Source organism: Moschus berezovskii, chromosome 3, assembly GCF_049115385.1.
Source record: "Moschus berezovskii isolate FMDL1 chromosome 3, NW_MosBer_1.0, whole genome shotgun sequence".
Classification (NCBI taxonomy): domain Eukaryota; kingdom Metazoa; phylum Chordata; class Mammalia; order Artiodactyla; family Moschidae; genus Moschus; species Moschus berezovskii.
Window position 1 is genome coordinate 73,182,094 of NC_142462.1, and position 15,159 is coordinate 73,197,252.

A 15,159-nucleotide genomic window follows, 5' to 3' on the forward strand; every position below is an offset into this window, starting at 1 on the left:
TATATGGTAAATTGAGGAAGATTCAGGTCCTGAGATATTAATCTGATTTCCAGGGGTCTTGGAGAAGGAAATGGCAACCTACTCCAGTATTCTTGCCTGGAAAATTACATGGACGAAGGAGCCTGGTAGGCTACAGTCCATGGAATCACAAAGAGTCGGACACGACTGAGCGACTTCACTTTCACTTGAGAGGTTTATGGTTCCCCTAAAATTGCATGTGGAATATTGCACATGTGTGTGTATGTGACTTTTTTTGAGAGAAGAGTTCTAATTTTAGTTAGATTCTGAAGACATGACCACTGTTCTCTAAACTCAGAAACAACTAGGGATATACCTGATTGACTCGTTAATATTGACAAGTGCTTGGTAATTGTGTTAAATTCCATCACAACAAATGAGGTTGAATTAACTAGTTCTTTAATAACCTGAGCATAACTCTGTCATTGCATGTGTTACACTGGGTGGACACCAAGGGACTCAACTCTGGTCTCATTAACGTGAGCTCCCCAGCCCACGACACAGAACACCACAACTGTAAACCCTTAGCAATTGCTTGCTGGTTGGAGGGAATGATTTCCCTTATACAAACCTTGCCTGACTCAGTCATTTCAGGTACTGGACGGATCAGTAATTGATTTGATATCATAAAACTCCTCTATCCAGACACTACCACTTTTTAGCTGTAGGATCTTAGTCCAGCCCCTGTCCACCTCAGTTTCCTCTTCTGTGACAAGAGGGGTTAGCTATAGGGTTGGTTAAATCTCTACCACCTCCACAAATTATAGGAATCTCTATTTGGCAACACACTTTGCCAAGTCTATTTGACAAAACCAAATTGGAAAGAGCTCGGACAGTTCGTTTGGAATAGACATAGAACTTGCTCATCTTAGAACCTCTGCGTGAAAGCGCTTAGTCACGAATATGGGTTACTTTGATAATTATCTCCTGGCCCGGGATGGCCGAGAAGTAATCTTATCGGGGTTACAGGCTAGTTCAGGGGACAGCTGCTGGGAGGAAGTGGGCGTGGCGGTTTCCCCGACTTCCTTGTTTGGAGCAAACTTTGGCAGCATTTGACCGGCTTGAATGTTTGCTTTTCCATCTGTTGATGTGTTTTTTGGGAGCTCTCTTGCCTGCCAGAGAAAACATCCAAAAGAAGCACGACGCCAAATCTTAGCCATTCCCTTGAGTCCCCAAACCCCACCAGCCTCCAGAGAGGGGAAGGCGAAGCTGAGAAAGAAAACAGACGTGCCTGGAGCGCGCTGGCTTCCAGGGAGAAGGTAGCAAAGACAGGGATTTCGGTACCCACCCGCCCACCAGCCCGCATCCACGCGCGCGGGTGCGCGTCGACTTCCTTTGTTCGCACTCCTCTCGTGGTAGCTGGAACCTGGCACTGGAGATGGGGCATTTGCGAGGCTCGCGGGCTCCGCCGTGCGCCTAGTGCGTTAGTCGACTTCGCGCTCGCGGTGCCAGCAGCCGGCGCGCTCGGCTCTCAGCGAGCGGCGGACCGGCGGGGACAGCGCGACGCGCGCCCGGGTAGGGGACGCGGCCGAAAGCCCGGCGCCGGCGCCGGGGTGCGCGCCCCTCCGCTGTGGACCTCGGGACGCCGCCGGCCAAGCCATGACGGACGCCAGCAACAGGAAAGAGGGCTTCAAAAAATGCCGGAGCGCCACTTTCAGCATCGATGGCTACAGCTTCACCATCGGTGAGAACTTTCTGCCCTCTGCCCGACTTCCGGCTTTCCGGGGGGTGGCGAGGGTCCTTCTGAGCCAGGGAGGTGGTTGTCGGAGTGGGGCTGGGTCGCGAGGCGCTCGCCGAGCGGGAGACCCGGGGAGCGGCGACAGTGCCGGGAAGTCGCGTGCGTGGCTCGGCCGGCACCCGCGGCTGTCTCCGCGGTGCCCCTCCCGCGGCTCTAACCCGGCCTCCCGCTTAAGCTGGTTTTTAGGATCACACCTTTCCAGACTGCTCCATTTCCTCGCTGCGATTTTAGTAACGCAAGCCGGGAGAGGAGGCATAGAGGCTCGGATGGAGGCAGAGAGCTGGAGACGTACGGGGAGAGAGAGCAACAGAAAGGCGTGCGCGACAGACAGTAAGGCAGAGACACAGAAAGACACACGGGAGAGACCGAATCAGGACAGAACATCCGGACAGATACGTTAGGAGACACACCTAGACACCGGTTCAGAAATATAAAGTCAGAGAGGCCGATAGAATGTCAAAGGCGCGGAGAAAGATGATAGAAACAGGGATGAGCTGACGCTGAGAGACAGACGCGTAGAGATAGATTCAGAGAAAGAGATTGAAGAGTAGGTTTCACAAAAGTTGAAATAAGGAGAGAAAGGAACACAGGGCGGGCGGGGAGAGAGAGAAAGAGAGGGAGGAAGGAGGTCGGAAGGGGGACCGGGAAGATAGGGCAGAAAGAGACACGTTTAGAGGCAGAAGAAGGCAGGGTGGGTGGGATGGATCATGCTGCAAAAACATCTGAGAAACATCTGTCTCATGGCCTCTGGATTCCCAGTGGCTCTCTTTCCAAACCCTTTACTAAGAGGGGCCTGGAGGTGTCTCCATGGTCCTTAGAGGAAGCAGGACCACAGGGCTGACTCTACAGAAGCTGAATTTGAGGAGATCAGTTCTTGGTGCTTTTACTACCGGTTCCATGCTGTACTGTTTTGAATCAACTGGTCCAAGGATTATCTCCTCATTTTCCCAGGAGATGGGCTAAACTATTCCTCTCCAGAATGTCAGGGATTGGAGACCAGCAGGGCACAGCTAGGTGTCAAGGAGTTGCTTCGGCTTTTCTAATTCTGTGTGTGCTCAGGGCAGTGTGGCTATAAATCTGAGCTTCTCCTCGGATGGAGCCTTTGAAAGTGAGGGGTATATTAAGGTGCTTTTTGGAAGTGTAGCAGCAATTTGTCAGGGGCAAGAAGAAGCTATTGGAGAGGATCTGGGCCACTTTGCTACTTCTAATGGAGTGGCCCAAGATTTGGGGGCATGGGCTGGACACATTACTACCAGAATTCAGTCTGAACGCCTTTATCTGCTTCCCAAGTCTCTCCATTCTGGCTTTAACTTGCCTTTCTTGCCTCAGTTATCGTGGCAGATCTGTTTCTTCCACACACTCATGATGGCTTGCCCTGGCCTCCATCCCACCCCTCAGAGCCTTTGCTCAGGCTGTCCCCTCAGTCAGGAATGCCATTTCCCTAACTCTGCATTGAGAAATCTTGTCTATTCCAACTCTCACTTTCCTCCTCTGCTTTTCTTCCCCATGAAAAAGAACTCCTTCTGCACTATCTTGGCCTCCTAGTCCTGTGTGAGGGCTCACATCCAGCCTTGAACCAGTATTTCAGCAACTATTTCTTGTCCTCTTGCACTGCAGGTTCCTTAAGAATGAGATTGTGCCCGAGTTTATTTTTCACCCTCTAATAGTGAGTGCTTGGGAGTTTTTGTGGGAATGAATTAAAGGTTGCCAAGGTCCAAAGTGATTCATCAAAAGGCTGTGTTAATACTAGTTTTTGTGAATCTAGTAAGAAAGCTCCCAAAAATGATTTGAAGTTTTACCTGGCAGTTCCCTGTGAAATCTTTCAAAAACCGTGGCTTCTAAAACTCAAGTTTATAGTGTGGCTGTCCACTGCCTAATACCTACTCCCTTTCTGCTCCCATTCTCACTAGAGGAAATGGTCTAGCTCATTGGTGTGGTCTGCTGGTCAGATGGGACCTCAAAAGTGAGCAGGTCACTTCCTGGTGAGAGAGCTTCCAGCTTGTTTCAGATCTTTGGGCATTTATTCATTCACTCCTTTCCATCTGCTCTCCTCCTTCCCTCCCTCCTTCAACAAATTTTTATTGAATTTTACTGTATTAAAAAACACAATTTAATAGAATGCCTGCCACATGGCAAACATTCAGTAAATGGTAGTTGTAATTATTCAAGACCCTAAGCTAATATCATGGGGAGTTTATGAAGATAAATCAGACCTAGAACCTGTAATTCAAGGAATTCATACTCTTGGGGTGATATGATGTCTTCATACCTAACATTTTACAAAATAAGAGCTATTAAATGCTGCCAGATACTTATTAGAAGTTTTAGGCCAATATAGACATTGTAGCAAATACAGATAATCAAAAAGAAAGAAAAAAAATCACTTGTAATTTTACCACCCACTGCTAAACATTATTAATATTTGTTGTATATAGTTCCAGTACTTTTTTATATATACAATTTTTTAACAACAATCATGATGTTTGGTAATGGTATTTAATATCATAGTAGCTTTATTTCATACTCTATATTTGTTTTTATTTAAAAAACTTTTACTATTGAATTTAGGTTGCTTTTACTTTTTACCATAATAGACAATGAAAAAAGACTAAATCTTTGAGTACATATATTAATACTTTTGAGAATAAATTTCTAGAAGTACAATTGCGTGGTCTATGTGTATTTTTAGGGATTTTAAAGCGTATTATTAAGTACCCTCTGGAAATACCAACTCACACTCCCACCAGCCATGTATCAGGTGTTCACACACTCTCATGAGTACTGATAATTTTTAAAGAGTTGTTTGGGAGATGGAAGGTAGTAGCTTACTTCCACATGTTATTTCGCTTCTTTACATTTTATGTCCTTTGCTTGTATGTTTTTCCTCTGGAGGAGTTTCATCATTTATTTTTAATTTTCAAGCACAGTTGACTCTTGAACAGTGTGGGTTTGAATTGCACAGGTCCACTTATACAAGAATTTTTTTTCTATAGTAAATACTACAGTATACACAATCTGCAGCTGGTTAAATCTGAGGATGTGGAATTGGAGCTATGGAAGAATCACATATAGGATTAGTTATAATGCAAATTTTCAACTAACCCTAGTTGTTCAAGAGTCAACTGTACTCTTAATGTATGTAATACATGTTAATTATGCATATAATCAATGTATCAAATGTACATAATATATAATTATAGCTGCTACATATTAATTGTACAATATATTATGTAATTATTATATATTAATCATGTGATAATTAATATGTACCAATAATATGCATTATATACACACCATGTATATGTGTCTCTGTGTGTGATTTGCAAGTGCTGTCTGTCCTGTATGTTACATGACTTTTTCTTCTAAGCGGGGGGCTTCATATTCCTGCAACATTGGCATGTGGCAGTTAGGACTTGGTTTGTGGATGTACAGATATCTTGTAGCCCACACCCATGGTCTCCAGCTTGTCCCATGGTTCCAACAGGGTGGAATAGGTGGACAGTCCCCCTCTAACTATGTGAGGGAAGAATTCTGAAGAAATTCCAGAGCCCAGATCGCTTTTTTCCTCAGGTGTCCGACATTCTGTCATCAGGAATCACCTTCTCTTCCAGTCTGTTAATTATGCAAAATTTCCAGGTCAAAGAACTTTACTAAAGGAATTTATGTTACGGTCCTGGTGATTCAAGAGATTTTCTCTCAGATTCAAGAGATTGTTACCCCTGGCTTATGAGGCCAACAGGGGTCTTGGGATTCTGCAGAAGAGGGGTGTGTGAGCCCCCACCATGGCAAGGTCAAGAATCAAGTTTCCTTGGAGGGTTCCTGACGGAACTTCTCTCTGTCAAATGGAAGTTTCTGGGTTAAGAGGGGCTTCCGTGGTGGCTCAGATGGTGAAGATTCTGCCTGCAGTGCTGGAGACGCAGGAGACTTGGGTTCGATCCCTGTGGTCAAGAGGTCTTGAAAACAAAACCAGGAGCTTGAACATGTGCCACATCCAGAAAGCACTAACTGTCGTAGAGCCTTCGTGATTTGAGGGTCGCATTCCTAGGAAACCATTATAGTTAGGATTGTTGTTGTTTAGTCACTAAGTTGTGTCCAACTCTTTGCGACCCCATGGACTGTAGCCTGCCAGGCTCTTCTGTCCAAGGGATTTCCCAGGTAAGAATCCTGCAGTGGGTTGCCATTTCTTTCTTCAGGGCATCTTCCTGACCCAGGAATCTAACTGCATCTCCAGCATTGGCAGGTGGATTCTTTATCACTGAGCCACCTGAGAAGCCCCAGTTACGATTGTAGCCAATAATTATAACAATTAACATTAATTGAAGGCCATATGTAGAAGCTCAAGTGTAATTTGACTGTGTTTATGAACTGGTATTTGAATATGAAATGAACGGTTATGGGGAGAGTTGCTCTATTACTGTTTTCCAGAAGAACTTTCTTTGTCTCCTGGGGTTTGGATATCTGTTTGGGTTTGTATTAAGTGGATTTGCAGATTCTTGCTTTCTCCATGAGGCTGCCCAAAACACACACTTTTCCTTCCAAGGTGAAGTGTGTCTGCAGAAAGCAAAGGCACTTTTTTCTTTTAACCACCTGAGGGGGACTCTCTTGATCCCTCTCGGTGTTCCTCACCTCTCAGTTTACGGATGGGAAAATGGGTCTTGGGGGGACCCTCATTTTTTCTTCTCCTCAAGGTGATGACCTCTAGGGTGTCAGAAGGAAGTGGGTGAAGCTATGGGCCAGGAGGATTTGAAGTTGATGGGGTGTGTAGACAAGAAGCTGCTTCCTACACAAATGAACCTGGTGGTGTTGTGGAAAATTCTAGGCCTGTAAGGTGTTGCTAACAGAGGGATGTGTTGCCTACAGCAACTGCCACGGGCTCCCTTGCCCCTGTGTTTCTCTCTGCAGGGTTGTCCCAGAGGAGGAAAAACAAGGGGCCCCTAGACAGCGGTCAGAGCCCCAAGGGGCAGGGTGTGAGGGTTCCCTGTCCCACCTGGGACTGCTGGGTGCTGGGAACCCCCACTAAGTGGGGAGGTCTGCTGGCGGGTGCATCTTTCACGAGGGTTCTGGGTGGGCCGGGCTCTGTAGGTGGCCGAGGCTCGGATATTGGGCTGCATGAACTGGGGGTGTGGCCCCTTTCCAACCCGGGCATAGAGGCGCCTGGCCTTGGTGCACAGGGCCGCAGACTGATCTCAGTGTTCTGTGTCTTGTCTGCCCGTTAGTTTGTCTGGCTTGCAGCAACCTCTGGGCATTGTTGGGGGTGCTGGTGGGTTGCAAGGAACTGAATTAGTATCCAAGGCAAACTGTCCTGCCACCACCTCTGAGCACCCGTTGCCCTAGTTCTCTCCTCCTCCTCCTCACATCCCTGGGAAAGATTCGCGCAGAGCCAGGTGAAGGGGGCCTTTGGACTGAGGGCTCATGCAAACTTGGACTGCAGTTTCTGCTCTGACTCTCACCTCGCCCCCTGATTCCCCTTCTATCTGAGCCACAGTCCTTCATGTTTAAGCTCCAGGGTGTGATCCTTCGTTAGCGGGCTGTGGTGAGGATCAAGTGAAGTTACATGTGAAAAAGTTGTAATGTCATTAGACAGCTTCTTGTTATGAGGGAAGACAATACTGTTTAGAGCTTGTGTGTCCCTCTGCACGGTGTTTGCGCTTCAACAAAGGAAGTGTGAGAAATGAGGCTCTCACCATGGGGTCTTACTGGCAGCCAGCAACTGGAGCGCATGGTGTTAGGGATGTGTGTTTTCTGAGAAGGGGTGTTTGCAGCAGGAAACCCTGGGCGTTGGAGCCACACGAAGACTTACTGTGCTGGCCAAGCAAGTCAGTTAGCTTCGCTGAGCCTCAGTTTCCTTCTCAGAGTAAACGGGGCTGGGGTGAACCTTCCTCCTGGGAGGAACCTGGCCAGGGGAGTGAAGTTCCATGCATAGTGCCTGCTGCCACACTGCGTGCTTGCTCGGCAACTCTTCCCTCCCCTAGAGGTTATACTGTGACTAGAACTGGCTCTGGCTGCGAGTGGGTGAGGGTTAGTGGTGTGATCCTGAGGGTTTGTAAGTATGTCTGTTTGTAAGCAGACTTAGGGGTGAGTCAGTACTGCTGTGCTGGCCTGGGAATGGCCACCGGAAAGCCCACATCTTGGCCCCTGATGCCAGATGGGAATAAGAACAGAGGGGGTACTGGGCACCTCCTGCCTCCCATGGACTGGTGCGCCTCCCGGGGCCACCCAGTGCCCCAGGCGTGTCTACCAAGCCTCTGTGGACTTAGCAGAGCAATGGGCACAGTCCACCTGGGGCCATGGGGACGCTGGGGGTAGTGGGGGAAACATCACTGCAGGAATGAGCTTCTGAACTTGACTTGGGAATTGGAAAAGGAAAAGGGGACCAGGATGGTAAAATTGGACCTAATAGAGTTCAGAATATAACAGCCTCTGGAGTTAGACACTGGGGGTTCAGATTCTGAACCTCATGTTTTTGTCGTGATCTTGGAGAGGTGGCATCAAATGGCTAAAGTTTAGTGTCCTAAACTGTGAAATGGACGTAATAGATAGTATCTACCTTGCTGGATTGGGCAGTTAAATGAGATAATGCAAGCAGAGCTCCTAGGCATTATCTTATTCTGGCTACAAGAACAGAATACCATAGGTTGGGTGGCTTAACAGAAATGTATTTCTTGCAGCTCTGGAGGCTGAGAAGACACCAGCATATTTGGTGTCTAGTGAGGACCTGCTTCCTAGTTCATAGGGGGCTGTCTTCTTACTGTGTCCTCACATGGCACAAGGGGTGAGGGAGCTTTCTGGGGTCTCTTTTATAAGGGCACTAATCCAATTTATGAGGCTCCACCCTCATGACCAAATTACCTGCCAAAGGCCCCACCACTTAATACCATTACAGTGGAGGTTCAGTTCAGTTCAGTTCAATGGCTCAGTCATGTCCGACTCTTTGTGATCCCATGAATCACAGCACACCTGGCCTCCCTGTCTATTACCAACTCCTGGAGTTCACTCAAACTCCTGTCCATCGAGTCGGTGATGCCATCCAGCCATCCCATTCTCTGTCGTCCCCGTCTCCTCCCGCCCCCAATCCCTCCCAGCATCAGAGTCTTTTCCAGTGAGTCAACTTGTCGCATGAGGTGGCCAAAGTATTGGAATTTCAGCTTTATCATCAGTCCTTCCAATGAACACCCAGGACTGATCTCCTTTAGAATGGACTGGTTGGATCTCCTTGCAGTCCAAGGGACTCTCAAGAGTCTTCTCCAACACCACAGTTCAAAAGCATCAATTCTTCGGCGATCAGCTTTCTTCACAGTCCAACTCTCACATCCATACATGACCACGGGAAAAACCATAGCCTTGACTAGACGGACCTTTGTTGGCAAAGTAATGTCTCTGCTTTTTAATATGCTGTCTAGGTTGGTCATAACTTTCCTTCCAAGGAGTAATAGTCTTTTAATTTCATGGCTGCAATCAGTATCTGCAGTGATTTTGGAGGTTAGGTTATAATATATGAATTTTGAAGGGACACTGTCTATAGCACTATTTTTATTGAGAGATAATAAACATTTGCTGAATATAGCACAGAGTTAAGCACGGGGGACATGTGTTAGTGGGAAAAACATACCAGAGTCAGAACTGCAAGTTATGGTTAGGTTCTTCCTAACTTGCTCATTAATCCTGGGCAAGTCAATTAATGTGGGAGGTAGTTTCTCCATCTATAAGTGAACTGGTTGGGTACAAAATTCTCCGTGGTTCTTGCCACTCCAGAAAGGTGGTGAGCTTTGAGTCCTGAAGGCCATTGTAGTTTTCCCAAAGCTGGAAAGTGCAGGGGTGTGGCTAAGTGAGGCACTTTCAGATTTCTAGTGAAAGAAATTTGTAGAGTTCAGAGCATCACAGAGGCAAGTAGAATGTAAGACTAGCAAAGAGTTGAAATTATTGTTGAAGCAAGTAGACTAGATTTTGTGTATCCAACTTTGTATGATATTTCACTGTACTCACAGTGAAGTCTGATAACTACTGAACTCTCACCAAGGGTAAGTCAATGTGTAGCTTCTTGGACCTTTCAGACATTTCACCTCTGTGATGTCAAATCCCAATGAGAAATGGGGGTGTATATGGAGATTTCCAAGTGTTGCTGCTTGCCTGCAAGGTTAGCTCCATTCTTTTGTGATATGAAACCTTCGTGGCTTCAATTCATGTTACTACATTTGTTTGTAATGAACAATAAATGTGATCATAGATAATAGTGTGCAAGGACCTAGCATGGATCCTGCTTAATAAATATTTGTTGTAGTTGAGAGGCAGTGTGTGTAGAGGTTAAGAGTATGGATTATGGAGCTTGACTACTTTGGTTTGAATTTTGGCTTCACAGTTTATTAGCTGTGTGATTGTTGTGATCTTGGACAAGTTATTTAACCACTCTGTAAATGGAGATAGTTATGTTACTCGTCTCCTAGGGTGTTTCAAGATGAAATGAGTTATTGTACATCAAGCACTCTGAACAACACCTGGTACATAGTAAATTCTATATAAATGTTTGTTATGGTGTTATTTCCATATTGTTATTATAATATTCATTACTACATTCTGCTCTGCTGCTGCTCAGTTGCTTCAGTTGTGTCTGACTCTTTGTGACCCAAAGGACTGTAGCCCACCAGACTCCTCTGTCCGTGGGATTTTTCAGACAAGCATACTGGAGTGGATTGCCATGCCTTCTTCCAGGGGATCTTCCCGACCCAGGGATTGAACCCATGTCTCCTGGGTCCCCTGCTTTGCAGGTGGATTCTTTACCACCGAGCTCCTGGGGAAGCCTGTACTACTACATATAGTAATAATAATACATTTCCATAATATATAATTAACATGAGGATAATAATAACTATCTCTGAGACCTTCTTGATCAACAACTATTTATGCTGTTCCTTGAAGAGCCATAAGATGGCCTTGATCTTCTGCTTTCTGTAGTTCAGCATTGGCATTTCCTGCCAAGAGGCATTGACTTTTGTGTGTTCTTGGGTGTTGGAGTCCCAGTACTATACAGGTGTTCTTAAATCCATGGTGGACCTACAAATGTTCCCATCTTCTTAACCAGCTGACCATCTTTCAGGACTCAATGTGTCACCTGTGATGGCTTTGCAAAGTGAGCCCCTCATTGCCAGGCCGTTTTTATGTAGTTTACTTTCCTAGGCCAGGATGTTTTGCAGAAAGGAAAGTAATGCAGAAGACCTGGGCTCTTGACCCGGTTCTGGCATTTCCTGTCTCTGTGATGGTGGGAAAGATCATTTGTCTTCGTGAGCCTCGGGTCCCTCATGTGTAAATGCGGATAACAGTTCCTTTTTTGTTGTGTTGTTGGGGTAGTTCAGTAGAATGAGGACCAGAAGAACTCAGCACGCTCTGGATGCCCAGTAATTGGTAGCTGTTGGTTGTAATAATGGAGAGGCTCTGAAATCAGGGAACGGGCAAGTCTCCCAGGCCCACAGCTGCTTCCCTGGCTGGAGGTCCCCAGCCTGCCCTCTGGCTGCCTCCCCTAGCCCCTGACCAGCCACTGTGTTGTGTGCTGGCGCGGCTGCAAGGCTGCTTTTGTTTGAGTGTAGGATTTCCGATCAGGCCAGGCATCTGGAGCGCCCGCCTCACCCCAGCTGAGTGTTTCCAGCTGGGTTTGAGTAATTGGTGCCAGCTGCTCTGGGGAGAGTGGCTGGCACTTCCTGTGCTGTTGGCGGGCAGGCTCTGGAGTGTGGCAGGGGCTTGGCCTGAGAACCAGGCCTTCCCCCAGGGTCCCTGTGGGGGGACTTGGAAGAAGAGCTGCTGGAAGTTGTTTTTACTTGTCTTGTGGACAAAGGTTCAAACTACTTAAGACTCCATCCATGAGTATTAGTCCACAGACACTGCTGCCAATGTTTGCTTCTCGGAAAAGAAATAATTTTAATTGATTAGCTCATTCCTGACTTTTCTGTCTGATTCTTCAGACGACGGTGCTTTTTCTTTTCTTGATAACAGTGTAGAGTGGGTCAGGTGTGATTCCTGGGGCTTGGAGAAGAAAGAGAAGGATCAGCTCTGCTGGACTTGCATCACTTCTAACCATAGGCATTTGTTTAGCCTTTAAGAAGGGGCCTTTAAGGTGGTCTGATTCAGCTTTTATAAATAAGGTTATAGAGCAGTTACTGGTGAGGATTTCAATGCAGGTCTTTAGAGCTCAGGTTCAGTGTCTTTCCTGTTTTTTTTTTTTTTTTTTAATTAGAATTTTTTTTGGGGGTGTTGAAGTGCTATGCTGGATTTGCTGAATTACATATTTTATTCATCAGATATCTTGACTATTGGAGGTCATCTCAAAGAATTATTGTGTTGTATAAGGTGGAAAGAATATTCCTTCTTTATTTTTGCCCAAACCAGAAGTTGAATTGCTGAACTCTGATGTTCACCAGGGAAGAGATATTCACTGTTCACCTTTCTGAATCTTGTAAAGTAGGAATAATAGTATCTATATTGATTATGCCATTTGTAAATTGCTGGCCCAGTAATGAGACCACCCCAGGTTCTTATAAATCTTAATTCCTTTCCCTTCTCTATTCTCCTTCCTTGGCTCATGCTATCAGTTCAGTTCAGTTCAGTCGCTCAGTCGTGTCTAACTCTTTACGACCCCATGAATCACAGCACGCCAGGCCTCCCTGTCCATCACCAACTCCCGGAGTTCACTCAAACTCATGTCTATCGAGTCGGTGATGCCATCCAGCCATCTCATTCTCTGTCGTCCCCTTCTCCTCCCGCCCCCAATCCTTCCCAGCATCATACCTGAAGGCATTTTGACTGGGTTAGATGTTCATTGTGATAAAAGGTATGAGAACCCTCCAGCCCTTCGGAAACTTTATCTCTCTGAAAGGTCACCAGAGGGAGCTGGTTTTGATTGACTCCTGAGCCCAAGGATCCCAAATGAACACATGGGATTTAGGCAGCGAGTGGGAAAGTGGATGGATTTCTATTTTAAAGTCATTAGCTTACAATTTCCAAGAAAGGCTCATTGTGTCTAGTGACTCATCTTTCTTTAACCATTGGAAGTTCCTTTAGATTTTTGAAATTTGTCTAGTCAGTGAGTATTGAAGGGGAATCCAGCATCTCTTAAAGAGGGAACCAGCAGGACTCTGACCGGGACCAGATCCCAGCTGTCTTCTGGGCCCCGGGGAACTCGGCTTTTCAACAAGATGCCTTTTCTTCTTTCCTCATCGGGTCATTCATGAGGCTAACTGTTTAAGACAGGGAATACAGTTTAAAAGATACAGAAATCAGGCCAGTTGTGTAAGACCATGAGTCTGGTCTTGGTGACTGTTCCAAGAAGGCTGTTTTCTGGGGGTGATTATGCAGTTGTTTTGTAATCGGTTACCCTAATGATGATAATGATTATGATGATGATGATGATAATAATGTTTTACAATCTGTGAAGCACTTTCCCAGACATCAGCTCATTTGAGTACCAGTAACCCTGCAGGGAGAAGGGAAGAAGAAGAAGAGAAGAAGAATGGCAATGGCAAGCCACTCCAGTACTCTTGCCTAGAAAATCCCATGGATGGAGGAGCCTGGTGGGCTGCAGTCCGTGGGGTCGCTAAGGGTTGGACATGACTGAGTGACCTCACTTCACTTTCACAACCCTGCAGGGAAACTATGAACAGCTTCTTTTTACAGGTGGACAAGCTAGGGCTTCAAGAAGTCAAAGTTAGAACAATGACCCAAATCCAATTTCTGCATTTTGGAAAGCTCTGGCATCTGAAGCAAAAACCTGGGACCATCCCTTTTCCTGTGTCCCACAGCTAATTAGTCATCAGGTCCTGTAGATGTCCTTCTCCAAACTCTTTCCAACTCATGTTCCCCTTCATCTCCTCTGCCTGAGAGCAGACCCCTCTCTTTTCTCACTTACTCTATTGCAATGTTTCCAAGTCGCCCTGTCTCCCCAATTTGTCTCCATTCTAAACTCCTCTCAACATGGTAGCTAGATTCTAGCAGTGGGAACATGCAGCTAATCCTGCTACCCTCCGGTTTAAAACTGTCTGGTAGCTCCCATCACTTGCAGGATGAAACCTACATTCCCTAGTAAGGCTCACAGGCCTTTTGTGGTTGGTCTTTGCTTTCCCCTGGGCTTACACTTCACCGTGTCCCTGCCTGCCCGTGAATGGTAATCATTCAAAGGTTGGCCTTTATTAAGTGCCCTCCACGTGCCAGCTATTGTGTTAGGCGTTAGGGATATGAGTCAAACTGTGGGCCCAATGGAGCCCACAGCTGTCAGTGGTATAGCTGTGCTTTGATGGAATGGCCTGGGTGCTGTGCATGTGCCTGAAAATGGCATGGAGCCTAGTCTGGGGCATTGGGGTAGAGCCGAGTCTGGGGATGGACTCCCCTGATGAGGCGGGTGGAAGAAGGAGGTGGGGAAGCATGCAGATGGAGTAGAGGAGGAATAGGGGTTAAGAAGAGGCCTGAGAGGTGGGCAGAGGTTCTTGTGGGCCACCTGAAGGCTTTGATCTTTCTCCCAAGAGCAGTGGAAGGCAACTAATAGTTTTAAGCAGAAGTGACACGATCAGATTTGTGTTCACAAAAGCACAGGCTGTTTATCCTGGGGCAAATCAGCGTGTTTGTTGACTGGGCCTACTGTTGTGTCATAGCGGGCCACTGCTGTATATATGCCATTCCTCCTCTGTATCTGGATCTGCCATTCCTTCCTGTACCCTTCCGAGTATTCCTTCTGTCTTTGGAATAAACCAGACAAACTTCCAGGCTGTCAGAGAGGCAGATTGTCCTTAGGGGCTGAAGGTTTTCTTTATTTTCCTAGTTACTTAATTCATTTTTTTTTTTAACAAAATGAAGATAGGATAATTAATTTCATTTGCCCATAAAAATGATCCGTATTCGTTTTGGGAACTCAGGAAAGAAAAACTCATTATTCAGAGATGACCTCTGTTAATATTTCGATGAATCTGCTTCCATGTTTTCTTTATCTTAAATTTGCATAGTATTCTATAGCAGTTTTCTGTCTAAATGGGATCATCCATGTTGACTTATCTGCATTTTGAAACTTATTGGTGTGCATGGACATTTAAAATGACTCAACTGTTTCTCTCTCTTAATGCCTAGGCCCTCTTTGGCCCTGTTCCTGGCTTCGCCAATCTGTATACAATCTGGACACAAGCCAGGTGAATCTTATTGGAGCACTTCACAACATGGCCTGTTTGGGCAATACTGCCTCACCAGTTATACACAAACTTATTTTATATATAAACATACACACCCACATACCTTTATTCTCTGTGTGTGTGTAACTGAACATTTGCTATTTGCCAGGCACTGTTCTAAGGGCTTTGAAGGCACTAGCTCATTTAATTTCCCATTTTCTGATGATGAAACACTTAAAAAAAAAGTAATTTATTTTAATTGGGAGG

The 15,159-nt window shown here is 46.0% G+C and overlaps 1 protein-coding gene across 4 annotated transcripts in view; it reads left to right on the plus strand.

Moving 5' to 3' along the window:
* Positions 1-1,091: 1,091 nt before the first annotated feature.
* The window catches only part of PDE1C (phosphodiesterase 1C), a 525,292-nt gene continuing 511,224 nt past the window's right edge, over positions 1,092-15,159 (plus strand). For all 4 annotated transcript variants that reach the window (XM_088834595.1, XM_088834591.1, XM_088834592.1 and 1 more), the window contains exon 1: positions 1,092-1,702. In XM_088834595.1, the coding sequence (XP_088690721.1) occupies positions 1,618-1,702 (85 nt within the window). In that variant the 5' untranslated portion in view covers positions 1,092-1,617. The remainder of the gene's footprint in view (positions 1,703-15,159) is intronic.